Raw genomic sequence first — 27,951 nt, 5'->3', positions numbered from 1 at the left:
GCTCGAAACTGGCAATTTTACAACACGTAAGCTTAAATATTTTAATTCACTCATTCACTGTGCACAGGATCGCTTACAATTTTTTTTTCCAAACGTCGGAATCCCTCTTGCCTTTGAACGAAGTCATTTTAAGTTTTTAGACGTGCAAAAACTATCGCGAAGACGCTTAATTTATTGGTTTAAACTTCTCAGCCGTACTAGGTTTGTTGTTCGCGTTGCTTAAAGTTGAATTTTGGCGGGCTACGGCGACGTACTCTCCCCAAGCCTCGTCAACCACGATAGCCGTAGCAGCGCCAGCCGTGGTGATTTGCTTAAACTCCCTATTGACATCAACCGGTCCGCCATCTTAATAAGATGCATGGTCTCCCCAGACTCCTGAGGTCGTGCTATCAGGACAAAATTAACATATCGAATTCCCTCACGTTCCTGAACCTCGCACATCCACGGGTTAAAATAGGAAGGGTGAATAGGGATGGTAAAGAGTTCAGCTTTTAAAGAAGTACAAGCTTTGATGTGACTCCTTCAAGATAATGGACGAGTACGTGCAAAAATGGAGGGAATTTTCTTTTGCTAATGAAAAATTTATATTGAATTTCCATGGTCACATTATTTCTCGTGCTAATTGTCAGCTTTTATTGCTAAAATTGAGGCATCTTATGGACAGCTGGATTTGTTTGGAAGTAGTTCAACCACGATCGGTTTTCGTTCAGTCAGGCGACAGCTGGTAATGGTCTCGGAAAACCAGTCGAATTCATACCTGTCAACGCACGTGCTATTGATGTAGTGGAGCAGGGGAAGGTCGCAAGGTGTGATGTACCCCCGCTCTGATATGACAAAGTAGTAATTTATAATAATGAAACATCCTAGTATCCCCCCCTAAATTCCACTTAGACGCTGGTGAAGGACCCCCCTAAAAACAATTTTATTTTGCGCCACTTTGTAGGAAAACGTAGCTTTGGCAATTTTCCATTTTATTGCTAATCTACGCATATTGTTTTTAACGATGAAGCAGCTGCAATGAGCGGAACTGTTAACGATTTGAATCTGACGTCCATGCGAGGGAATGATTTTCGATATTTCAACAAACCTGACTTACAAGTAAGAAAAGCCTTTCGTCTTTACGGATTGCTTCTTGTGCAAGGATAGTCAATCTGGAAACTTCGTTGGAGTGTTTTTTACGATGGCAAAATGCTACCGATCATGAAGTATTGTTTATTTTTATTTCATTTTTTTTTTTCGTTCTTTTATGAGAACACATTTTTAACTTTAAAGAACTTCATGAAAAATTAAAAAGGAAAATTCTCACAATTGTTTTTTAGTAATGAGTGATCTGAATAAGGCATCTTAAAAAGAGGACGTTTCGTGGATGTGTGTGCCTGAATTAAAGTTAAAATATGCACAAACATCAAAAGAAGACTTCTTTTAATTGGCTTTTTTTTTCAATTAGGAATTTTGCAACCTCTGCTGACAACTGGGTATCATAGCAACGCGAACTGGGCGCTAAGTTCCCGTCCAATCTTCTTAAATAATTAGACAACATCGTTTTTGAAAGTCATTTCGACACTGCATTGATGACGGTGCTCTCTTAATGAGCTGTCAACCGAAGCAACCGAGCTAGAAATGGTAAGTAAATCGACAACTTGTTTGTCTAAACAAATACTTGGTGTAGTGGAGAACTGCATTCGAAATCAGAGATGTAGTTCTTTCCGCCTAAACAATAGCCATCGTGTCCTCTGTAAAAATAACAGAAAAAAGTGGGTTGTTACAGGACAGTCATGCAGTGCTGACTACTAATTATGCTCGACAAACGTTTTAGATTTTATCCCATCTCTCAACCATAATATTTTCAAAAAAATTGGAGTGAAAGGAGAAAGGAATAAAAATGAAGTAACATTTAGTTAGGAGGGAAGCTTATTCTACGAATATTTAGATTAAATCGTGTTTTAGCGAACGGTTATTTTCACAACCCCAGCTTTCTATCTGTTATTATGACTCCAGTCTTAATTACAGAAATGGGTTTTTATTTCGAGTTTGCAGTTTACCTTAACTTTAAGAAGGGTGATAAAATTAATGGCAATTGTGCTTTTGGAAATCCCCTCACACACAGAAAGAAAGCCAGGATCAACGAAGTTTTTGAGACAAAAATGTCTAGTGATCGACCTAGTAATGTGAATGAATAATTAAAGACAATTTGCATTATAGATAGGCGCTGTTTTTAATTTCCTTGCGTTTGAAATGTACGTATTTGTTATCAATAATTAAAGCGTACCTTTTTGTGTCAAAAATTACAAATGTTTTCTCCCCTTTATTTTTAAGCTACAATTAGGGAAAATTTCTCTTTATTTTCGCTCAGAAAAGGTATAAATTCGTCTTAAGATATCGCTGAAAGTCGTCAATGAAAACGATCGTCATCGAATACTCATTGTGAGCTCAAAACCGCGATTGAAGTAAACCCTACAAAGACTTATACCAAAAGACGTCCTTCCGGTTATCTACGTGCGATAAAATCGTCTTTCGCTAGCTAGTTTATAATTGGACGGTCATAATCCGTTCTCTCAAGATACCATCTCTGATGGTAGGAAAAGCACTTGGAACCAAAATTTTACGAATGAATGATAAATACTGTTATCGAGAAATGTTGTTTTAATCAAGCAGGTCTATAGTGGAATCGTTCATTCACATGCAGAATTGTTCGATAAAACGCAACCGACAAAATCCTGTATTGTTGATTCAAATTATCATGGTGTATTATTAGCGGAAATGTTGTTTTAGTAAACCTGTTGAAGCTTCGTTATGACGCACTGAGGTCGAGAAGAAAACGCTTATATTATGAGCGGAAGTAGTTGCCTGTTGGTCGAGTTGCTGTAAGCAACCGAGCCCACTGTTTTGGGTGCAAGACTAAGGAGAGGGGCCAGGGGGGGGGGGGAGGGGGGGAAGATAAGCATGACAGGAAAAGATTGAAAGGCGGCAGGTGGAAGGATGGAGGTATGGGGGGAAGATTTGGGACAAGGGGAGGGAAGGTCAGTGGAGGGGTTAGCGTCATAGAGGCTGGGAGAGGATAGGAGGTCAGGGGAAATATAAAGGAATGGAGAACATTGGGGGACAGAGGGAAAAATGAGGGACAAGAAAATTATAGGGGGATGATTGGGGATCAGGGATATGGTGAGGGAGAATTTGGGGAGGAGTAACTAAAAGAGAATCTCTTGTCATGATTCTTTGTAAGCCGGTTGGGGTTTTTGTTTATTGTTTCTGTTTTTCTTCCAAAAATTTAACAGGAAGCATTGACTCGAGAACAAATTGGAGGTACGTTTGTCAAGTAATAAATACTGAACAGTGCGAAACATGTTTTAAATTACCGATTAGACCGCCTCGCCAGAGCAAGTATGACACGACTGGTTTAAGCTGAGTAAACAAACCTCTGAAATGAAAAGAAGGAAAGTACAGAGTGTTTAATCAGGCTCGCTGTACAGGTTTGGGAAGTTAATACGTTATAAGGTCATTTCAGCTCACTTTGCCAAATCCGAATTCCACGAAAAATCAAAACAAAACTGATAATATTACACCACCAGTTAGTCCCAGGCAATCACTGTTCTGAAAGAGTAGGGAGTTAACGAAACGACGACGGCGATGCCGTGGACAATGTCGGTTCAAATATTAACTTATATTTTACATACGGATCTCGTGATACTCTTATGTCATTTAGTTTGTTTCTCACTTTCGAAACTGAATGTAGAAAACAGCATTAAATTATAAATAGGAATTTGAAAAATTAGCCGTCGTCGTTCACGTTCGCGTTTTTTGGACAAGGCAAAGTTTGGTCATTTCATGTTACTGTTTTGAAGAGGACGCAAAGAAATTTACGAAGATTTATAACGCACGTGCATAGCCACTGTTCTGCTCATTATACCTTTTGTTTTATGACGTTCCCGTTTACGTTGCCGTCGTGTTTTTCTGAAACTCCCTAACACGCGATGACGTCATGGTCCATGTTAGGACCCAGTTTTTCTCAAGTCCAGAACTTGATGGGTCAGGGACTTGTCAGCCCCCATACATAGTGCTAACCCATGAAAGAACATCAAGCAACTGAATCATTCTGGTTTATAACAAATTTCAACTAAGAATTGTGATAATCGAATCGCACAGAATCACTTATAGGTGTATCAGTCCAATCATTCACTACACAGTACACTTGTAGGTTTCATCTAATTGTGCTGACTTTTTGCTCTGATGCTGTGTGACTTTGTAGAATACCGGGAAGCCTTTAAATGCTTTGACTTAAACGAAAATGGCACATTATCGACCAAGGAATTGAAATATGCCATGCGCATGCTCGGATCAAACCCCACTGATTCTCAAGTGCAAGAGCTGGTGAATGAAAAAGATTTTGATGGTAAGGCACTCTGTTTGTTAACTACACTTGTGGTTCACTTACTAAATTGGACCTGAATCAGTGCCTCTGTGCAGTCCCAAACACCGAACAGTTTCTATGTTGTACCCGGCTCGACACTGAGTCTTAATGCCTTCCTTACATTTCCACGTCCATAGAGTCGAGCAAAATGCATGAGAAGTCAATCTCCACATAGTTAGAATTTTCGTAAAAAAATGATCGTATCCGAAGGCGTCCGCAAATTTCCGACGATTTGAGTTCATTGTATGCCATATGCTTGGGCGTAAGAAATCGGTTAGCAGGTTTGCACAGGCGCTGGTTAATATTTAACAATTATTCCACGAGCGCGCGTTGGATATGAGATGATAGATAGCCAACGAGGCGCGTAGCGCCTCGTTGGCTATAATCATCTCATATCCAACAAGCGCGAGTGGAATAATTGTTTTATTAAAAACGCCCCCAAGAAATTATTATTTTGTAAGAAGAAACTGGATTTTTTAGCTCCCTTTTGATTTTAAGCTGATGCGTACGCTTACCATATTTGTAGATTATGGTATATTTGCTGATATACCATAATGGCTAAGCCAATAAAAAGTCTTGAATTGCATTATCCAATGATGCAGTTTTTAATAATTGGAAATATTTTCTCACGAGTTTGCTTGCTGATGTGTTATCATGTTTGCAGAATTAAGTTACTGGTCACTCTTAACAGTGAACAGATTAATAGAATAATAATGTTTTAATAAAATCTGGGGGGAAAAAAATTTCCAGATATCCACAAGGTATGTAATGAAAGGGTGTTTTTTTTTTTTCTTTCTTTCCAATAGGAGATGGTACAATCAATTTTGAAGAATTTGTAAATATGATCGAGGAACGAAATAGCATGGAGGACGAAGATAATTTAGTTACGATATTTAGTGTATTCGATCCTGAACATAACGGCTTTGTTGAGGGAAAAAATATAAAGAAGTCGCTGCTTTGTCTGACTGATGTTCCCACGGAGGAACTGGATGAGATTATAGAAAAAGCCAGAATAACAGATGGCAGAAAATTAACGATGGAAGGTAAGATCTTGAATAATTAAATCGTTGGGCAAAATTTCAACTGAGCGGCGAAGGTTATCCGGATTGCTTCGGTTTGCTTTACAATGCTCAGGCTGCAGGCTTTACAATCACAGGCTGTGATTGGTCACGAAAACTCGTGCCACCTCAACCAATCAGATGCAAACTAAAACCAATCAGGACTTGGGCGCCCCGCGTTTTCCCGCGCTTTTGAAAGGTTGATGGCTTTTTTTTTCGCTGAGTTCTCATTGGCTCTTTAAGCTATTTTCCTTTTTTCTGATTGGCCATTAATTTAATTTTTAATTTAGTCCATTTTCACTGCATTAAGTTTTGCAGTGGGGAAGGACTAGAAAGGAACATGGGAACCATTCGTGCTAGTCCACCCTCCCACCCATCCCACCCCAGGGGAGGACATCCATCACACAGTAATCTCGTGTGTGGGAAATTAACGTCTCCTACCCCAACCCTGCAGGAGACGGGACCTCCATTTATTCGTCCCTATCCGAGAAGACTAGAATATCTAACCATTTCTTGATGTTATAGAAAGGCAGCAAATTCTTCTCAATTATTTTAAGACCCTGAGTGTTGGTCCGGCCGGGGCTCGAACCCTCGACCTCCCGCACTACAGTCCAGCGCTCTATCCATTGAGCTAACCGGGAGGCGGTCATTGTGATTACTTTGAATTTATTTTAACGAAAATCAAGCGAAAAGCGCTTTACAAGTGTTCTCTGATAAAACAAGTTATTTTCACTACTAGCAAAAGACGAGAGGTAATTCTAATCGATGCTAACAACTAGTATTTACAAGATGACTGACTCTTACCTCAGTCAATTCAAACATTAATCAATTTAAATTTCGTTCATATATTTAAGTAGTTTAAAATGGATTTAGTGTTTAAGTGTTCTTCAAGTGAAAAGATCTCAAGCCATACTTTCTCTTGTGGATTTATTTCAGAGTTTTCTTCTCTCCTCGTGCCACTGATATACAAGTCGGGACGAGGACTACGGTATCATGAAAAAAGTCGGAGAAAGAGCAGAAACTTTGAAGCGATCTCAGAGTCAAATGTTTGATATATTTAAAAGTTTTTTATTCATTACCCTATTATATGATATAGTGGATAATTTTTCTTCTGAGCCGTAGAAAGCAGACCCTCCCTTAAATGTAAATCCGGTTTTTGTTAGTTTGTTTTTTTCTTTCAAACATCGAATTTCTAGGTGGTCTTGCAATAACGTGTGAATTATTTTGGGGGAGCTTAGAGATAACACGATTGCGGAACTGTTTTTCTGATAAAAAAGGTGTCATGCACTCCTAGACGGGTGACGAAAATGATCAATAAGTTTTAATAGACGCTTAAACAAACCTATGTCTCTATGGCTTTTCTCTCGAAAAAGGGACATTTTAACCGGCAGTCGAAAGTGCATCCGTTAATTCGCTTCAATTCGCTTTGCCATTGGTCTAGAAATCTCACACCAACTTCTTAGCCAATCAGATTCAAAATTAAAACTCATCGCGACTGTGGTCACCCGCGTTTTCCCGTGCTCTGCTGCTTTTTACTTCATTCGACGTTGGCTTCTTGTCATATTTTTCTACGCTCTGATTGGCTTCACGGCTACTATCAATAGATAGTTATTTGTTTACTACCTGATCTCTTCCGAATACTGGCGCTAAAAACAATCCTTTTGAAGATTGCATCACCCGAGGCATCCTAATTTTTGTTATGGCGTTATTCTTAGGCTCATCTCAGAAGCGTTGCGTGAAATTGCGTGACGCGTAAGAAGGTCTCGCTTGTATATTTCGTTATCCCCTAATAAATTTAAGTTGTACTCATGGACCAGTCATTATTTATTGCTTGGAGGGGGGGTTTGGAGGATTTCAGGGGGGGCGGGGGGAGGGGATCATATGGGTTTTAGAGGGAACGGATGGGGAATCAGTCGTCGCCAAAAGAGTATAAAGGAGGGGACTAGAAAAAATTGACTGCCAACTAACCGCCAACGTAAGCGGGGGAGGGTCATATGAATTTTACCAAGCCTTATGGGGGACCAGTTTAATTTTATTGTGACTCAATCAAAATCCTCCACCCCTTCCCCCCCCCCCCCCCTGGCGATAAATAATGACCGGTCCTTCACTAATATTGTGTAAGATGAGATTATTTTGTAGCTGACGCATTGGTGAATTAAAGTCTTCCATTGTTTTTTAAACAACAGTAGCCAGGAAGAGGTTACCAGCTGGCCTCTTTTTGTGGTGCATTGGTGAAAAAATGCACAGAAAAAAAGAGGCTGGATTCTATCTCAGCTATAAACGTGAATCTGACTTCCCTTTCATAGAGGTGACTTTCGTAAGGGAATAACCATGTGGGGATTTTATCGAGAATGACTGGCTTCTAATTTTTTCCTTACAGTATCCCCCACGGATCAAATTTAAAGGTCTTGAGAATAACGGGAATGATCACCAATTTAGACGGCTCCTGATTGTCAAACAAATTATTCTCTTTTTTATGGAAACCTACATTCCGCGTTACTCAAACCGCGAAGCAACAAAAGGATAGGCAATAACTGGAATACAAATGACATCGAAAGGGTCCAAAGGCGCGCATAATCTATTATTTCACCAGAACTGTCACATCATGACTCCTTAGATAGGCATGATTTAGCTTCGCTCTACAACAGACACAAGAAGTTATGTACTGATCTGCTTTTGTCCATCTCAAATCCATTTCCTAAATTAGACAGTTTCTGCTAGATAGACATCATTCAGCGTACAATACAAGACTCCAGCGCGTTTTTAACATGCCGCGCCTTCCGCACCGATCGTTTCAAGTCTTCATTCATTCCGGCTATGTGCGCAAGGGCTAATCTTGGGTCTTAGCATCGACTGCGTATTTATTCCATTGCTGTGTAATTGTAATTATTTTAGGTCTGAGAATTTTTTGTAAACTTTCTAGTTTTATATAGTCTCATATATATCTTTAGAAATAACTGTGAAAAGTACGCAATTTAGCGTATGGCTGCAAAGTATTTTTATTTTTTGGTAATAAACTATATCTATCTATCTATCTATCCATCTATCTATCTATCTATCTATCTATCTAAACTTAATTGAAAGTCTAAAGTTGTTAATGGAGCTGAAAACTGTCATTATCGATTGCACAATAACATTTAAGAATGTACTTCACATTAAAATGAAAGTTTAATGGTGTAAATGAATTTTCGTATTCATGCAAACGGCCCAAATGAAATTTAAAACCGTCATAACGATTGGCTTCTCGCCAAATTGATAACACTTTCTTGTTATTTAACTTTAAAGTGGCGGTAATAAACATTTATCTTACGTTCTTGAAGGGCTAAAGGTGTACTTCGCAGTTTCACTTAACGTTGTAAAACAGAAACTTGCGTCACGCTAATGGAGGACTAACGCTAAAACCGCCAGACTTTTAGGCCAGCGACTAGTCTTGTACCCAGACCTTCCACGGCCAAACGGTTGTTACAGTTATATTACAAGGTAGGATCTGGGTACAAGCTTAGGCACTACCATATCTCGGGAGAAGTAGTATTTATCTGAAAAATTAAGTATGTTTAACTTTCCTCCAGCGGATGAATTTTTGTTGTTCACATTCGACTAAATCGAGGAATTCTGTGGAATGAAAGTACAAAGAATCAATAAGTTAATAAATAACTTAGTTTACCGTTTCCACAATCTCAAGCAGGAGGAAAGATGTTAGTATCTGAGCAACTACGCACCGACCTGTCCCTAACTTGTTGCCAATTGACCGTTGTTGGGTTAAGGGGAGGGGTCGGTACGCAGTATCTCAGATACTAACATTGGTCCAATGTTAGTCATTTCTGATAAGGCCAGTTTTACAATATTAGGATGACATAAAAACTCTCGAGTACCTTGATAACGTATTTTTCTATCTCTTTCTAAATCAGCGATCTCCATCAGCTCTTTAATCTCCTCCTGCGGAATTCGTTTGTCCATATTTAGAAGTATGTAGCGTAACTCCGCTGACTCGATGTATCCCTTATTGTCGGCGTCAAAAATTCGGAATGCTAACATCATGTCCGCCTCGCGTTCGTCTGGTTTCTTCTGATCCTCCATAAGTTTAACAAACTCTGGAAAGTCTATTACACCATTCCCTATAGGGAAAAATAGGTTGGTATCTAAACTAAATTTTAATCTTTTAACGAGCATCTTCCAGCGCGTGATTGGTTTCAAATTATTGGCAAATGGTTGCTGGAATTTTAAATACTCTAAACAATAACATTCAAACTTCAACCTTGTTCCCTGGGCCTCTCCTCTCTCGCTCTCGGGCGGAAAGATAAGATACCCTGGGAACGAGGTTGTCCAAACAAACTCCCGCTCAAATCCTCTTCTTCCCCCCCCCCCCCCCCCAAGGCAATAAATAATGATCAGTCCCTCATTACTCATGAGGCGCGGTGGCCTCATGGTCAGTGCGCTCGACGCCGGATTGAGTGGTCTGGGTTCGAGCGCTGGCCGGAGACATCGTGTTGTGTTCTTGAGAAAGACACTTCTCTCTCACAGTGCCAGGTGTTCAAACCCTGCGATGGACTTGCATCCCATCCAAGTCGCTTCATGCTACAGAATCCGAAGTTAAGCGCCCGCCTGATGGGCCACTTGGCACGTAAGCAGACTTCACCTGTTTTACTGTTATTACTGATCACATTAATGCGTAAACAATTGTCATACCGTCATAATCCACCGAGTTTATCATCGCATGTAACTCTTCTTCAGTCGGGTTAAACCCTAGAGACCGCATTATAGCGCCCAGTTCCCTGGTGGTAATAATGCCATTGTCATCTCGGTCGAACAGAGAAAAGGCGTCCTTGTATTCTAGATTTTGCAATATGAAAAGGAATTTTTTAAAATCTTTATAACTGAGCAACGATAAAATCAAAGGATGCTTCTACCCCCCTCCCCCCCAGAAGAGAGGATTCCATTTTTTATTTTACAAACGTACTAAGAAAAATCCGTTTTGAGAACGAGCTTTCTCACTTTTGGGCCTCGTTGTTGAAGTATGGTAATCAGGTTTGAATAGTTCATCATACCTTCAATTTGCTCGTCAGAAAGGTTTTCCTAAAGAAAAAAAATCAGTTGAAATAAAACAAGTTAGCCTTTAGGAGCAAAAGACATAAATATTGATAAAACTTCAACTTTTTGTAAAGCTGATTTTAAAAGGATTTCATTTGATATAAGATGGAAGTTCTTTTCAGTACATTTATTTGGCTGAGATGAGAAATGAAAAATTGAGCGTTGCCTTTTGTCCCTAAGAGATAGGATACACGAGTAATCAGGTTGCTCCTGGCTTAAGTTTTCCATGTAGTTAGTTTAGAAAGGGGTGTGAGTCTTTGGAACTGACCGATAACATAATGAATAAAAAAGAGCTTGTGCGTTTACGGAGGTCGCCGTCAGTTTACTTCCGACATTCAAACGTGAGCCGAAGAGAGAGACGAAGTTTTCTTAGCCTCGTTTGCAACATTTTGAGAATGAGGTCGATCAATTGATAAAGATCTTTTTCTGTTAATAGCTTGACAGGTTAGCCTTTCACGACATTTGAATCATATGCACAACTGATTTAATCAAAAAAATTTCAAGTGCTCTCTTACCAAGAGGCAATAAAAAGTGTACTCGTTTCTCACTAAAGGAGATTATTCTGTTTGCGCTAAAAATAAACATAGAAATAAAATTTGCTAAAATGTCAAACCATCTGCCCCGCGTGTGTCAGTCGTCAGCAAATGAGAATTGATGTATTGTTCAACTCAGAAGCGACTTTGAAAAACCAAACGGGTGAAGTCGAATTCGATTGAAAGAGGAGGAAAATTTTCCGTCTTCTTATTCGCCGATATTTAGATTCGCGACGAGTCCTGGCCATGAGTATTAACATTATGAATGATGAAAACATTTGGAAATTTTTCTGATCACTCCATAAAAAGGCGTTCAAATCGTGTAGCTGGAGACCGACGGATTAAGTAATTAGCCTGACATTTAAAAACTGAACTGTTTGGATCCTACTGGTACGGTGCAATTGATAGAATTAAAAAAAAACTGTGAATCAATATTGATGTTGTCGTCATTTTATTTTTAAAGTTTTATTGAAAGCATCGCCCTTACGCGAAATTTTTTCTCCCTTTCAAAAGTAAAATTCTAGTTTACTTTCCATTTTTGGGTTGATTCAAAAGCAAAATAAAAATTATCAAATGATCTCTTCACACGGATGTGGGAACCAGGTTCAATTTTTATTATAGTTTGTTGTCTTTTTCTGTTTCTTCTGGCAAAGCTTAAGTATTCTTAGAATTTTCAATTCCAAAGGATTTAATGAGGTCGAGTCACTCTCTAAAAAATTGCTTAACGCAAAAAAACACCTACTAAATGGTTAAAAATTAAAGGAGCAACTCACCATATTTTATTGCGTTCGTCTCATCAACAGCATTTTCACCCTGTTTGATAGCAAGTTTGCCAAGTTAACGTGTTTGCAAATACACTTTGAATATCCTTAGGGACCGAATAACCTCATTGGGTGCGAGAAAATTGCACCCAACAGAAAACTGCAGCTGTTAGCTTTACAAGACAATGGCTGCCGAAAAACTAATATGTTCTGTATTTTAGGATCACCAAAAAAAGTACTGCGGTATTGTCATGTCTTAAATTTTGTCGTTCAGCTAAATTAGTGCCTATCAAGTGTCATCACTATGGTGGAACTATTTTAAGTTTTACATTTGATTTAGCCGCGTTTATTAGAATCAGCTCGAAAGACGAAATTATTCAGATGGAATTTGGATAAGCTGAAGCAGGGAAATGCCCTCTTTCATTCGAACACCAAGCTGATTAAGTCAACACTGAATTCGATAAAAAATCTCTTCTTTCAAATCACGAGAAAACGTGATAAAAAAAAAAACTGGACAAAACACGAAAAAACGGGATCAAGAAACTGGACAATGGAACTCTATTTTCTATAATCGTGATCAGTTTGTTTGGTATTAGGAATAAGATTTAATGTCTGAATTTCAACCGTTCCTGAGTTAAAAACTTCGCCCACCTAGACAAGGAAAAAGACCGCATTCTTCCAGCTAATTCAGACGCAGAACTTTTCGCCCACGTAATTTAAAATATTTGGGTTTACAACCTGAATTTGTCAAGACTTCTTCCTGCCTACTGCATCTTTTATTTGCTGTTCATCTTTGAATATCAATTCGCCACTTGCTACCTCATCTACAGGTGAAAAAAGGTTTATATCAGTCTTGTATATTAATGGAGATTTGTTCTTGAAAACTGGAATGTCCACACTGAATATCTGTTATTTATCATTTTCCCTTCTTTTTAATTTCTTCTGTGTTCATAAGTCTTTGATTTAAGGGTAGGACTCTATCCTTAACTTGAAGGAACAAAACTCTTACAATTTCTCAAAAAAATTGAAGTTGTACATTGCCTTTTTATCCTTTTGACATGGTAAACTTCTGAATACAACAAATGTCATTGTTTGAAACTGTTGATGGTGTACGATAGGAGACTAAACCTTCATTTTCAACAGCACCTGTGTTGTACACGCGCGCTCGTATATACTTACTGTCGAAGCTACACAATAAAAACAACTTGCTAACTAAATATGATATATGTCTCGTGATCTCTTTGATCTCTTTGTGCAATTGGTAACTTGATAAATTACCGAAACGAAGCAGACTACAAATTAAACAGAAATAGAGGTGGATTATATTCCGTTGTAACCTTATCGGATAATGACAGACAACAGACACTTTTGCTTCGGTCAATTTTCCTATGTGTGGTCTCTATGATCAAGCTGGTGTGCGAATTTCATCTACATTACTAATTTTAAACAATTTTTTTAAAGCAATTTTTTTAAAGCTAAGTTAAAAATCCTCTAATTTCAATTTAATAAAGGCTGATAGTTTCGAAAGAAACTGTTTGGGGCTGCGTCGGTGGGAGTAACGAAATAACTTGGATATATCAGCTTTTGTAATCGTTACGGTGGCCAATTTATCACTTCAACTTTGTTGATATATCCAAGTAATTTCAATTTAGTTTGCTCAACTCGAGCATGCGCAATCCAGAATGTTTTCAGTTCACTGAATTTCTCATTGCAAAAGGCTGCATGTAGCGAGAGCATTTAAATGGAATTTTCCTATTAAATTCAGACTGTTTGTCGCTATCTTTCCCGTAATGTTGCGGCCAAAGATCAGTTTTATCGGTCCCTTCCCATTGTTCCTTGTAGATTTAAATAGTTCTAACCCTAAAGGTAAACGTGATACTAACTTTGGCTGAGTTTCGCAGCGTTTGAAATTTCTACGTATATTACCTAACAAAAAATTTAGCTAATTCCCCCCCACTTATCCCCGAAAAACACCTTTTGAGCGGGCAGGACGAAACGGGAAAACAAAGCAACAACAAGCAGTTAATAATGAAAAGCAGAAATTAAAGCTGGTTTGATAATTTTATTTACATTCATTGCCAAAGAAAGGAAACAAAAACTGTGGCTACATATTTTTTTGTTCACGCGGCCGAAGTAGTACATATGCGAGACACATTTTAGATATAAACCTAAACCATTTCAGGTACCTTTAGAGTCTGCGATACTGCGGTAATGTATGGGAACACCTATCGAGAAGTCTGTAGTTCGAGTCCTCATAGGTTACTCTTTTTTTGTCCGTGCCCCCTGCTTTTGCTTGCGGTTTTGGCTTACTTTACAAAAGTTACGTATGATGCACGATCCTCCCAGTAGAGAGCGCTATTTAGGCAATAGCGAAAATCAGACCTGAAAAAAAATCAGGCTTGTACAGGATTCAAACCAAGTTGGCTTGTTAGCTCAATCGGTAGAGCGCTGCACTAGTATCGCAGAGGTCAATGGTTCGAATCCCGTATAGGCCTGATTTTTTTTTTTTCTCAGGTCCGATTTTCGCTATTGCATAAATAGCGCTCTCTACTTCGAGGATCGTGCATCATACGTATCTAATTCCGCAGTTCAAAATATATGAACTTCATATATTCATTTTATGAAAGTTAGTTTATATTTTTTTTCACGGAAAACACGGAAAATTAAAACCTTACATACTGCTCACCGAGCCTTGATAAAATACTTCTTATTGCCTCTGAACTGTGTACAGCACCAAACGGTGGTAACTGTCTCCTTCCCCTCCACCGCCCCACCCCCTCTGAATCAAGTTTTGTCATTTGCCACAGTTCATTGCAATCGCAGTCTGCTGCGTGAAGGCATTATGGAGGTTGTTAAGGAGATTTTAAGTTTAGACCGAAGGGTTTGTTTAGATTTGTTTTTATCGTGATTTTAATGGTTCTAGCCAGTTTTGGATATTTATATGAGGCATTCGATAAATTTCTCGCATGATCACGACTTTGTTTGCAACCTGCAGTTAACATTGCGCTAAACAGATCGAAGATTTCAGACAAGAGATTCAATACCAGCTCAGTGTTTAACTCAAGACAAAATGAGGTAAGTTTAATGTGAACAAGATTTTGTATTTACGAATATTGTGTTTAAGAATATTGATACAGGGTAGCCCAGTTCAGCTAATAGCTGGTTTAAATGAGGCCCTGTAATATCCACCCATCCCACCCCAGGGGAGGACATCCACCACACAGTAATCTCGTGCGTGGGAAATTAACGTCTCCTACCCCTAACCCTGCAGGAGACGGGGCCTACGGTTTATTCGTTTTTATCCGAGAAGACTAGAATATCTATCCATTTCTTGATATTATGATATTATGATATTATCTTGACTTGAATGCGAAAAATAGCAAACCGCAAAATTAAATGCTTCTGACTACATTCTTTGAAAAAAAAAAAAAAAAAAACTCATTGCAGAAGTATGTTGGGTGACGTTCTCGTTCAGTGAAAAAGGAAGAGCTAAATTGGAAATTCCCAACATTGTTTCTCGGGACGAACTCAAGAATGTTTGAATTTCATGTGGAAATATAAACACATTTTTTTTCCACTTGAGCCTAAATAAGCCGAGGAATATATTTCAAGAAAAAGGAATTATGAAAAATTCAAGGGATGTAGTAACATACGATCCTTTCGTTGCAAGAATTTTGTTTTTAGAACAGCATTAAAAAAAATCCAAAAGGTCTGATGGAAGTGAGCTGGATGAGTTGTCTTTCCCTCTGACTCATTCACTGTCGAGGTATTTGAGGTGTGAGATAAGGTAAAAGGGTCGGAATGTGTTATCCCTGCACTAAGATCTCAGCTGGCTGGGCCAGTTGGGAAAGTGCTTGTCTACTACTTGTCGCCCTAGTAGACAAGCACTTTCCCAAAGATCACAAGCTCAGAAAAATCTTTAACCGAAACGCCATCAAAATCAGTTACAGCTGCATGAACAACACGAAATAGATAATCGACAGCCATAACAAACGCATCCTAACAGCATCTATACAGTCTGATGACACCGCCGCCGCCACGACCATTGATAACAACAAGACATGCAACTGCCGACAAAAGAACACATGCCCGCTCGACGGAAACTGCCTGCAACCATCAGTAATCTACCAAGCCTCCGTTACACGCAAAGACAACAACACGACAGAAACGTACATCGGACTCACAGAGAATGACTTCAAAACAAGATACAGAAACCACACCGCATCATTCCGCCACGCTAAACACAGAAACTCTACCGAACTCAGCAAGCACATCTGGGCCCTCAAAGACAACAACATCGATCACTTTATTTCCTGGCGCATTCTCTCATCGCACTCACCGTATAACAGCTCAACTAAAAGATGTAACCTCTGCCTCAAAGAAAAATTCCTAATCATCTGCCGGCCCGAACTATCAACACTAAACAAACGTAATGAACTCGTGTCTTCATGCCGCCACAGAAGCAAAGCCCTCCTACGCAACAACTAAACTGTCAATTTCGCGCTGCATAAATTAGACTAGTTAGATCATGCAAATTATATTGTATATAAGCAATGGTAAAGTTTATTCTCATTAAATCCCCTGATGAGTGGGCGACCACGAAACAGGCTTGTAGGGATGAACTTGTAGTTTACTTGTCTTTTTCCTCCCACAATATATATATCTATATATATATATATCGAAATATATAAACGTTTTAAACCTTATCGTCGAATCGGAGAGTGCTCTGCAATCATGGAGCTTTGTAAACAATTGTATAGGAAAATAAAAATTAAAACTTCGCACTACAGATCTCTTTCGAAAGGGTTAAAAAGTCCTCTCTCGTCAGGTGCATGAGATACTGGTTGACTAACGATCCCTTATTAAGATGGTGGTTTAAGCACGCCTTAACAAGTATTAAGTCATTCGAAACAGATCTGTAGTGCGAAGTTTTAATTTTTGTTTTCGTATACAATTGTTTATCTACATATAAATATATATATATATATATATATATATATATATATATATATATACATTTAACCTTTTCATAGTCGTTTAAGCAACTTCCAGCCATTTTAGCCACACAATGCACACTGGAAATTGTCTTAATCCTTTTTTCTGTTTCAGAGTCTTTTCCTACCTGTATTTTCTGTATTCCATAGGGATTCATTTCACAATGCCTTTCCTTCCGCCTGTATAACTGTGAGTTTTTCCCGTTTTTCACTTGCGAATTCATTAGACACAATGCCTTTGTTTCTTCCTGATTCTTGATTAGTTAGCTGGCCGTGCAAACGTACCCCGCGCCAAATCTATGACGTTCAGTCGATCACTGGCTGGAGTTGTTAATCCATATTCATCAGGAACTGTAAAATTTTCTTTAAACCTCGCTTCCGCCTGTGAGTGAGGACGTGCAGTTCTTAGTTCTGAATATTTCGTTACATCTCGTGGGAAGAAGACTCCAAACCTATGGAGAAGCTAGAAGAGCAATAGAAAGCAGCCGGTGTTCTGTTACTAAAACACAAGGTGAGCTATCTTTTGAAGAATATTGCATTACAAAGCTGTACGAATCAGAAAATCGTTGAACAAGCAAACACGGGTCTGTTGCTGGGTCAGTGCTGTTCTTAAATTCCTAACCTCTCTCCAGTAAAGTTGTTAACCTCTACAGAACTGGAAGGATCTATGTTTGCTATAGAATTGTGAAAAAAACTCATTGTTATATTTTGGTGGAACGCGAAAATGAAGATGCTATCAATGTTAGTTTTATTGGCGAGGACATTCTGTAGTTGAACGCTACCACGTGGAGTTTCGAAGAATCTTGTACTAAATCCCTCGCCCATAAATTCTTTAGAACAAAATATGGGGCAAAATATTGGATTACATGTAGTTGTGAGCAGTTTTTTGCGACATTTTCGTGCATAGCAGTAGCTCATCATATCCACAATTTGCGTTTTTAGGAACAGAAATTTTTGGCTGAGGGATAGAAGAATAAAGAATATGACCAAGAGGAGGAGTGACAGCAATGAATATAACGAGGATATCACAAAGATAAGAACTTTGAAATTATTGAGTAACGGTAGCAAAAATGGTGGCTGTACTGTTTCAAAGGGAATGTTTCTCTGTCGAAGTTGTCTGATGTCATTCATCTTGTACTCAAAATGGATCAGATTACTTGGTATTGGTAAGAGTTTAGTTTACACTTAGCCATCATTTTTGGATTAATCTGTATTGATACTGGTTGTTTTGAAAACTCTGAGCGATCGTGCGATTTATTCATCTATTTCCACTACTTTTTTCTAATTTGGCGTAATTCATCTCTGAAAACTTCTTTAAATCACCTTGACGAAATAAGCAATTGGACATGGATATGGAATTTAGTACTGAAATCGGGAACTAAAATATTGTTTTGTTTTTTTTTCTAGTATTGATCACTCAGTTTTTGTCTGCTTAACAATTAGTGTCAAAGTTATGTTTTAGCTGATGCTGCAAAAATGTGATTTTTTTAAAGATGGCACTGCATCAAGACATCACGGACTGGATAAATTATAAAATTCAAAGCTTAGGAACGATGAGATTAATTAGCCTTTTTTACTGTCTACGTACTTACCACAGTATTGGCTGGGACTCTACTTGGCGATTTACATAGCAACGCCAACTATTTTCAGTGAATATCTGCGACTAACGAACTGTAAAGAACAACTTTATCGATGCCCGAACATTACTGCAAAACTGGACTAATAGGTTTATCGAACCAAACTTACGATATTTCACTTATAAACAACCGTTCACATAACTGAGACGGCGACTTCCTCTCAGGTTGAGGAAACCGTCAGTCACTACTACAGACAGCAGTCCTTTGCAGCTCTGCCCACACTCGGACGATTACACTTAACGATGGACACGGAAGGCCTAAAAGAAGCCTTAAGAAACTTTATTCCATTCTCGACATCAGAACTGAATCAACAAGGAAATTTTATTGTGTTCTTTGTCTTGACAAAAACGTATTTTTGTCATAAAGAAAACAAAATAGTTTAGGGAAACAGTGCCATCTTAAAACTTTCACTATTGTTACATCAGGTTAGCTTCGGTTTCGAAACTCCACGTTTAAAACTCTTATGCCTGGCCAAGGTTTTTTTTTAAGTCTATTTTTTATGATTGATCTGAGATTTGTTTTATATATAAACCAGCTTAAAGCAATCCCTGTTTTTGACGAGGTGTAATAGGACCTGGTAAATTTGTCGCGTGTCGTTTAGAAGTAGTTTACTTTTTGAACGAAAACATTTCTGACGATGGAACAGGTTTGCCTGCCGACAAAGAGGCAAAAAGACCATTGAAAAATATAAGAAATTTTCAAGAACATTCAAACAGTCTTAGAACTCTTTAAAGGTGGCTAGTTTATATTATGATCGACTCAGTTGATAAAACCAAATTATCTCAAAACTGTATTAGTTTTGTCATCGATGTTCTACCTTAAAAAAAATCACGACACTTTTCAAGAGGTTTCCAAATTATTTTGATCTTTATAGATCACCACAACCAAAAGGTGTTTATTCATTTCTCAATGTTGTAAACGCGGAAGAATTTAAGAATTTCAACATTCGATTTTCAACTTGATGACGTTAACTTGCTTTATCTTTTGTAAAATTATGCGTACATATGCTCGTGAATTCCGAAGAGGAAATTTAAAAGAAACAGTTCCCTGGACTATTACCACACGACCTAAAAATGGGCAAACAAAACATGCAAGGTCAAGAGGTCTATCGAAAGAAGATATCAGATAATCACCATAGAGGCACAGTAAGACGTAATATGTCGCAGCTTACGTATGATGCACGATCCTCGCAGTAGAGAACGCTATTTATGCAATAGCGAAAATCAGACCTGACAAAAAAATCAGGCCTGTACGGGATTCGAACCACTGACCTCTGCGATACTAGTGCAGCGCTCTACCAATTGAGCTAACAAGCCAACTGGGAGCAGGCCGTTAAGTTGATTCGTAATAAACCCGTGATGATAAATCAGATACAATGAATATATGAAGTTCATATATTTTGAACTGCGGTATTAAATACGTATGATGCACGATCCTTCGCAGTAGATAGCGCTATTTATGCAATAGCGAAAATCAGACCTGAAAAAAATCGGGCCTGTACGGGATTCGAACCACTGACCTCTGCGGTACTAGTGCAGCGCTCTACCAATTTTCAGGTCTGATTTTCGCTATTGCATAAATAGCGCTATCTACTGCGAAGGATCGTGCATCATACATATTTAATACCGCAGTTCAAAATATATCAACTTCATATATTCATCGTATAATAATAATAATAAGAAAAACCATATACAAACAATAAAAAATTGATAAAATTAAGTTTTACATAACTCACAATTTTCACAATTATTTTTCAATATAACATTTGATAGGTCAAGGACTCTGACTTGATTTTTAAATGCAGTTAGAGAGTCAGCCATTTTGATGGATTTGTGGAGCTTCGACCAAATATAAGGTCCCATGTACCTGAAGCTATGTTTTCCGTATGTAACCGTGTTGTATCTTGGTAAAGAGAAATCGTCTGCATTCCTAAGATTGTACCTACTTATGCCGCACCTAAAAAGCTCAGAAATATATGGTGGGACTAAATAAGTCTTAACTTTATACATAAATATAGCCATGGATCAATGCGGGCACTCCCGAGCAGGCCCATCTCAAGTAGCCAATCAGAACACAGGATTCGCTTCATCTTGCCCACAAGCGCTGCGAGCGATGTGATAAACCAATGTAAATCACTCTTCTGGAAAACCGTATTCACCTCTTAAGTTAATATTTAATTTAATTTAATTTAATTTATTAGATTCGCCGACAGGCAGGGATACCGAAACAGCTTGCGCCAATTACTGCGGGCCCAGTTAACCCACCCATCACACCCCAGGGGAGGACATCCACCACACAGTAATCTCGTGCGTGGGAAATTAACGTCTCCTACCCCTAACCCTGCAGGAGACGGGGCCTACGGTTTTTTCATGCGCGGCAACCGCCGCGCATGTTCAATCGAGCAACAACAAGATGTCGGCAGAGCCTTTTTCCCTTTTCGATTCGAGGACGGGTTAAAAAGGCTCTGTTCGCTAAGTACGCCGAAGGTGAACTTTAAATTCGTGGATTAGGTGCGGATCTAGTAGCTAAACATAATGGCGTACTTCATAAGAGTGTGGAAAACACACCCTGACAGTAACCGAAATATCTTACCAAACTGATCAGAGCCTTACTTGCTTTGTTTCACTCGCAGTTTTTTCCTTCTGGGTATCTAAAGAAACAATATGGTATAGATGAAATCGTAGCTAAATAGCTTAACATTAAGGCGTACCTCATCAGAGTGTAGAAAACACATCCTGACTGAAACTGAAATACCTTACCAAACTGACCCGATATATATGTCTTATTAACCAAGCGTGAGGTCAAGATGGCTGGATATTGGCCGAGTTCTTTTTTTGCATTTTTATGGACGAAGTCGAGGTGCATAAAAATGCGATAAAAGAACGAGGCTAATATCCAGTCATCTTAACCAAAAAAGCTTGGTTAATAAAGGATTTTATTACATTGCAAAGAGATTTCACTTTATTAAGAATCAAGAATGGCTTGCTTACTTCGCGAGCCAGGCTTAAAGCTAACTGTGTTTGCAGCACAACAAACTCACGAGAGTTGTTTTTTTTCTTTGTCTTGACTGTCTTCTGTCATTGTGCGTTTCCATTGCCGAAATTGTCCACGAGTTACGAACGTAGTCCTAATTCTATGTTTTTAATGCGCAGGATCAATGCGTGCACTCCCGAGCGGGCCCATCTTTCCCGCTCAAGTAGCCAATCAGAACACAGAATTCGCTTCATCTTGCCCACAAGCGCTGCGAGCGATGTGATAAACCAATGTAAATCACTCTTCTGGAAAACCGTATTCACCTCTTAAGTTAATATTTAATTTAATTTAATTTATTAGATTCGCCGACAGGCAGGGATACCGAAACAGCTTGCGCCAATTACTGCGGGCCCAGTTAACCCACCCATCCTACCCCAGGGAAGGACATCCAGCACACAGCAATCTCGTGCGTGGGAAATTAACGTCTCCTACCCCTAACCCTGCAGGAGACGGGGCCTACGGTTTATTCGTCCTTATCCGAGAAGACTAGAATATCTATCCATTTCTTGTTATTACAGAAAGGTAGCGAATTCTCCTCAGTTATTTTAAGACCCTGAGTGTTGGTCCGGCTGGGGCTTGAACCCTCGACCTCCCGCACAACAGTCCGACGCTCTACCAATTGAGCTAACCAGGAGGCGGTATATCAGAATCAGAAGGTATAACTGAATCTTTAATCTTTTTTCAACGCATTCTTTAGGCGGTTGGAAATTCTACGACTGTGATTTGTCGAAAATTTGCTTCCTTTCGAAACGTATGGAAGGGACAGCGGAAATTTGCAACTGAGTCATTTGTTGTCACTTCTCTTGCGCAGCTCTCCCACCCCCTACACCTCTTGTTTCCCGCTCCCCTTCCAAAGCACTCAAGTTAGTAAATTTACGATATTTACATTTTCCATTCATCTTCCACACTTCTCTTTGATAAAATATGTCTCGCTTTTACCTTCTCCTCGATCCTTCTCCCGTACAGTTCCTTGGTTCAGCCTCTCTCAATATGCTGGCCAGGATGGCCTGGGTACCTATAAAATTTGCTACTTCAGCTTTTCTTCAACTTTCCTTTTCCCCGATCAACGCTCTCAAATTAACTTCGGAAGTAAAGCTATTCTTTCCAGAATGGAAGATCTGCCATCAATCGCTGTCACTGAACAGAGTATTTTTTGTGTTGAAATGATGAAACGGCTCAACATACAACGAAAACAAGGTCAGCTATGCGATTTAACTTTGGTGACTAAAGATGACGAAGAACTGAAAGCTCATAGCAATGTTCTTTCCGCCGCAAGCCCGTTCTTCAACAAGCTTCTTCTAAGCGACATGAAGGAGAAGCGCGAAGGGATTGTTCGGTTTGAGGAGATTTCAGGCTCTGTTATGGAAGATGTATTGGAATTCATCTACACTGGAACTGTGGAAGTAACTCAGGAGAATGCCAAGGAACTGATCGCCGCAGGGAATTATCTGATCATACCGAGCTTGAAAACTATCTCGGGCCGATTTCTAGAAGGAGACATGACGAAATCAAATTGCATTTCGACCTTCTATTTCGCTGAGAAATATCAATGTGACGAGCTTCTAACTAATAGCAGGAATTTCATCAACGAAAACTTTGCTGTTGTAGCAGAAATGGATGAATTTTTTAGCTTGAAAGCGAAAGAGGTGGAGCAGTGGATATCAAGTGACGAGATTGTTGTTGAAGCAGAGCCAGATATTTTTAAAATCCTCCAAAAGTGGGTTGAACACAGCAAGAACGAGCGAAAAGCAGCATTTGAGGAATTGTTTCGTCACGTTAGATTGGTTTTCTTATCGCGTGATTATTTGTTGAGTGTCGTGACAAATGAACTGGTGCGTGACAATGCAGTGTGTTTGGGGCTGATCTCTGATGCCATAAAGCTAACCACATTCTCAAATGAATTTGATCTACCCCAGTGCCCGAGAAAGGGTCTCGAGACACGTGCTATTGTTGCTTGTGGAGGTAAATATACTTTTAGTTACATTCCAGAGGAAGATAAGTGGAAACGTCTACCTGATGGGTTGTCAGAGAGGAATACTGACACCCAAGTGATAAGATTCCATGATCAGTTATATGTATTTCCTCTTTGCTGTCCAGCAGAGAGATATGATCCTGTTTACAACGGTTGGTCTACATTGGATTTTTCATCAAATTCTGCTACAGTTGTAGTCATTAAAGGAGAAATTTATGCTTTTTTGATAAGCCCACATTTTGGAGAATCTACAATCAAAAGATATCATGTTGACATGTGCTCTTGGCAAACAGTTCTTACATCAGATAAGGGGTGTAGACATGAATCTTGTGTTGTCGCTGCCGGTCATCATCTGTATTTATTTGGTGGCAAGCTACCACAGTCTTCTGAATATGTCACAAAAGCTGAGAGATTTGACACCATGGTAAATGAATGGGAGAAAATTGCAGACATGCAGTATGAAAGGGGTGGTGCTTTTGGAGTGGCCTCTGAAGAAAAGATTTTTGTTGGAGGTGGGCACAAGTCAAACTCTGTGTGGAGATCATGTGAGCTGTACAATGTGTCAACAGATGAGTGGCAGAGTATCGGACACTTAAATATAGGCCGCAGATATGGTAGCATGATGTGTCTGAAGGGAAAAGTATACGTACTGGGTGGCTTAACTCTTTCAAGGAGAAATGAGTTGACAGTTGAATGCTATGACCCTATAGAGGATAAATGGATTGTAAAGACAACCATACCCATGGAAAAATTCTGTAGAAGCAATACACATACATTTGCTGGCTGTGTACTGAAGTTCTCCAAAGGAGTACTGGACAAACTTGAGATTGTTGAAAATTGAAAACTGTTTGAAATGTACATGATTACCTTTGTTAAAAAAAAAATTAGTAAAAAATACTACCTGAAATAGAGTTCCCTCCAAACTCTGGAGCAGATATAGACATTCAAAAACATTGTTCAAAAAACTTATACAATAAGTGCAGAACACAACAAACACATCTTAATGCTGAAAAAGTGCTCCTAATAGATGTAAGAAAATAGTCATTTATGTAAAGAAGACATTAAACATTTTCCCTCAACACAGCACAGAGAAAAGTTAATTGAGGGGGCTTGAGCCCTACCATTATAATTTCAGATTGATTATACTCTAACAACTGAGCTAAATAAAATTTGTTGGTGACTCAGTCCACTTACTAAGGTTATACTTAAAAAATGTCCTGTTGACTAAATGGATAAGAGGATGACAGTGAAAGCTCTCTCCACAAACACTCCCCCCACCCAAAACAGGCAATATATAAACAAAGACTATTACAGACTTTCAAATACAAGTGATTGTATTTTTTTAACTGAAACATTACACCATGGTATAACCAATCCCATAGCATGTTTGAACCCTATTGTTATTCTATGAGTCTACTTCAGACATTTTGGTAGGGGTGGGGAGGGGGGTTAAATCAACTGAGGATTCGTTAGAGAACTGGGCTTTTTACCAGGTTCATGTGTGGAAGACGTCCTGTTTAATGATTGAATGACCAGTTTGTAAAGTGTATTTTTATCTCAGTCATTTTACCTTTAGATGCTTAATTTATTAGTACCAGGTCTGATGATATTCTCATCTTGGATCAGAACATTGCCTTTTTTTTTTGATCAAGCAAAGCCTAAAATTTATATGAAGGAATTAAACTCCTGAAAATTGGACTTGAGTGAAACCTGAGTAAAGACAACTCTTTTGCAATTATTAACAAGAAATTAGCATTTTTAAAATACAAATAACCAGTTTTAGTATTCAATTCTTCTTTCAACTTAAATTCTAGAAGTTTTCAGATGTGTCAAGACTATTGATACCAGTGCAAAAATTCCCAAGGAACTAGCAATTTTAAAAATCACGCAAACTAAAAAATTAGAGTAAAGTAAATAAAAAAAAAAATGAATAGGTTTATGACAGAAAAATACACTTAAATATTTCAAGGATGTGGTATCTCCAGGAGAAAACAGGCTGTCGGTGTTGTTCCCTTGCAGTTGCTCAACAATGGAAAGAGATTTCCATGTTTCTTTCCAGACTAAAGCTGAAAGTCCAGTCATTGTTCTACCAAACTTAATCAAGCTTTGATCATGGGGATCCCATCATTTCTTCAATGGAGTTACTTAACATAATTTTCCTTCATTTAAGTACAGTTTGAGGCACAGTTTAAGATCAAATGTGACTACATTTTAGTAAAATTGTCCAAGTATACTTCTTTGCAGAACCTCAGCACACAGCCTTGGGATTCACATATTTTCTACAGTTCTCTCCACAGGTATGGTTGTCTCCATGATCCACTTGCTCTGTGTGGAATCATAAAAAGCATTCACCTAAATATTGTGGAATTTTCTTAGTTGAGTCAACCCCCCAAAAAATAAGATGCCGATTCATCAACTATTGAAATTCATAATTTTAAACCATGCACTCTTTATACCCTCACATCAGTATGCATATTCTCCATACTGTTCTCTATACATTTCCTAAGGTGCTGACAAGGAGAATTTGTTTAACAATCACAAGCTTCTTTAGTTAGTGATCATTTCCTGGATTCTCATGACCTTGATGTGTGATTTGAGGGAATATTTTAAGGAGAAATCAGGTGCTAGTCATTCTTAGGGGTCAAAGGGTTGACTTAAAAAAATAACCTTAATGCATGTAAGAAAAGGGTCAATTTCCTAACAAAGACATTAAAGTTTTGTCCCAAGAACAGAACTGAGAAAAGTCAATTGCAAAGGCTTGACTCCAAATGGTATTTTTTTTTCACAGTTTGATTGTACTCTGAAAACTGAGCTACATAAAAGTTGTTGTTGACCCAGTTCACTTACTAAAATCAAATGTAATTAAGAAAAATGTCCTGTTTAACCCTTGCATGAGATAATATGCACAGTGAAAGCTCTCACTGAAAAAAGCCCCCTAAAAACATGAAGTATACCTGTCTAAAAAAGAAACCTTTACAGGGTTTCAAATACAATTGCATGCTGAAATACCACCAGTCCAAATAAACAGTTACTCCATAGTACGTAACCAATCCCATGGCATGTTTGAACCTTTGAGACTGGTTATCATTTATCTCCTAAGGGGTGGAGGGGAAGGGTTGAAGGAATTTTGTTATGTCATGATGAAAACCATGCAATCTCCACAAACCCTCCTACCTCCCCTATGCAAAATGTTTAGAGAAAACTGACAAATAATAAAATGAACCAAAATAAAAAAAAAAAAAAAAGGGAAAATGGAAATCAAAAGATTTAAAAAAGTAACAAAAAAACACAAAAAACCCCAAAAAAGGAAAACTATGCAGAAACCTCTTTAGGATTTAGTGTTACTGAGCTGAGAGCAACTGCATGGACTAGCCTGAGTTTTTCTTTTTTCATGAGCTTTGCATAACTTTCTGCAGGGAAAATTCCATGTTTCTTTCCTGACTCAGGTTGATAGGAAAGTCCTGTCATTGTTCTACCAAACTTTTTCTAGCTTTGGTCAAGGGGATTCTTTTGCTGTCACAAACAATGTTTCTTTAGTGGAGTTCAACCTTAGGTTATTTTCCTTCATTTCAGTACTGTTTTAGGCATGGTGAAACTTTCTTTTCAACTACATCAGTAAGACTGTCCAATATATTACTTCTTTGGAGAAATTCAGCACACAGCCTTTGAATGCATGTTTGTTCTCACACTACTCTTCCACTGGTATGGTTGTCTTCACAATCCACCTGCCCTGTGTGGAGTTATAACATTCAACTGAATATTCCGGATTTTCCTTAGTTTGGTCAAAGCCACCCAGCACATGCAATGTTCAACCAAGACAAACCATACTTCCATGTGTGTGGTAAACATTCAAGTTTGCAATTAACTGCCATTCTTTTGTGGAGATGTTGTATACCTCACATGTTTTTCAATGCAATGCTTTCTTCATCTGCTTCTCCGGCAACAAAAATCTTTTCCTGAGTGGCCACGCCAAAAGCTCCACCTCTTGCTTGTTGCATTTATGTAATTTCTTCCCTTTTCTTTTCCGTAATATCAAATCTGTCAGCTTTTGCAACATGTTGGGACGTGTGTGGGGACCTCCCACCCAAAAGATACAAAAAGTTACCACATCCAATGACACAAGATTTTTTCCTGTAGCACTAAGGAGAGGAGTGAAACTCTTGTCACGAACATGACTCTACATATAATTTTTCAATGGTTGCTGTGGTGGTTCCTTTGCTGTTTATAGAAAATAAATCTCCTCCAATGGCAGTCACTTTGTCCTGAACTTTAAAAGATATTATGCCAAAAGAGAATGATGACCAACCATTAGAGACAGGATCATACCTTGCTGCTTGACCCAAGCTATGATATATGAACAACTGATCACAAAATCTTATCATGCGGGTTGAAAGGATGTTGAGCTGCTCTTTTGACAACCTGTTGGGTAATCTTTTCCACTCATCTTTCTGAGGGACATAACAAAAG

At 38.6% G+C, this 27,951-nt stretch overlaps 3 protein-coding genes across 6 annotated transcripts; 2 read left to right on the top strand and 1 right to left on the bottom strand.

Annotated features, from left to right (window-relative positions):
• Window positions 1–180: 180 nt before the first annotated feature.
• LOC111331548 (uncharacterized) lies at window positions 181–8,500 on the top strand. Its single transcript, XM_022936677.2, has 6 exons — window positions 181–806; window positions 1,448–1,623; window positions 3,276–3,303; window positions 4,247–4,390; window positions 5,215–5,451; window positions 6,403–8,500. Exons 2-6 carry the CDS (start codon window positions 1,621–1,623, stop codon window positions 6,516–6,518), a joined length of 528 nt encoding a protein of 175 aa, XP_022792412.1. The 5' UTR covers window positions 181–806; window positions 1,448–1,620; the 3' UTR covers window positions 6,519–8,500.
• On the bottom strand, window positions 8,441–17,300 carry LOC111331549 (neo-calmodulin). Of its 4 annotated transcripts, none has more exons than XM_022936679.2 (7): window positions 16,971–17,300; window positions 12,587–12,672; window positions 11,861–11,900; window positions 10,512–10,539; window positions 10,153–10,296; window positions 9,339–9,581; window positions 8,441–9,078 (listed from the first exon to the last, which is right to left on the bottom strand). In XM_022936679.2, the coding sequence occupies exons 3-7, from the start codon at window positions 11,861–11,863 to the stop codon at window positions 9,011–9,013; spliced, it is 486 nt and encodes a 161-aa protein (XP_022792414.1). In that variant the 5' UTR covers window positions 11,864–11,900; window positions 12,587–12,672; window positions 16,971–17,300; the 3' UTR covers window positions 8,441–9,010. The 4 variants fall into 4 exon arrangements, with proteins under 4 accessions (XP_022792414.1, XP_022792413.1, XP_088595857.1 ...); XM_022936678.2 differs by lacking the exon at window positions 16,971–17,300 and adding an exon at window positions 14,535–14,612; XM_088739731.1 differs by lacking the exon at window positions 16,971–17,300 and adding an exon at window positions 12,890–13,026.
• Window positions 17,301–22,419: 5,119 nt separating this feature from the next.
• LOC148719929 (kelch-like protein 24) lies at window positions 22,420–24,669 on the top strand. Its single transcript, XM_088739729.1, has one exon. It carries the CDS (start codon window positions 22,622–22,624, stop codon window positions 24,323–24,325), a length of 1,704 nt encoding a protein of 567 aa, XP_088595855.1. The 5' UTR covers window positions 22,420–22,621; the 3' UTR covers window positions 24,326–24,669.
• The last annotated feature ends 3,282 nt before the right edge of the window (window positions 24,670–27,951 follow it).

Source organism: Stylophora pistillata, chromosome 11, assembly GCF_964205215.1.
Source record: "Stylophora pistillata chromosome 11, jaStyPist1.2, whole genome shotgun sequence".
Classification (NCBI taxonomy): Eukaryota; Metazoa; Cnidaria; class Anthozoa; order Scleractinia; family Pocilloporidae; genus Stylophora; species Stylophora pistillata.
Note: the sequence above shows the minus strand (reverse complement) of the source record. Positions and strands in the feature narration are given on the sequence as shown.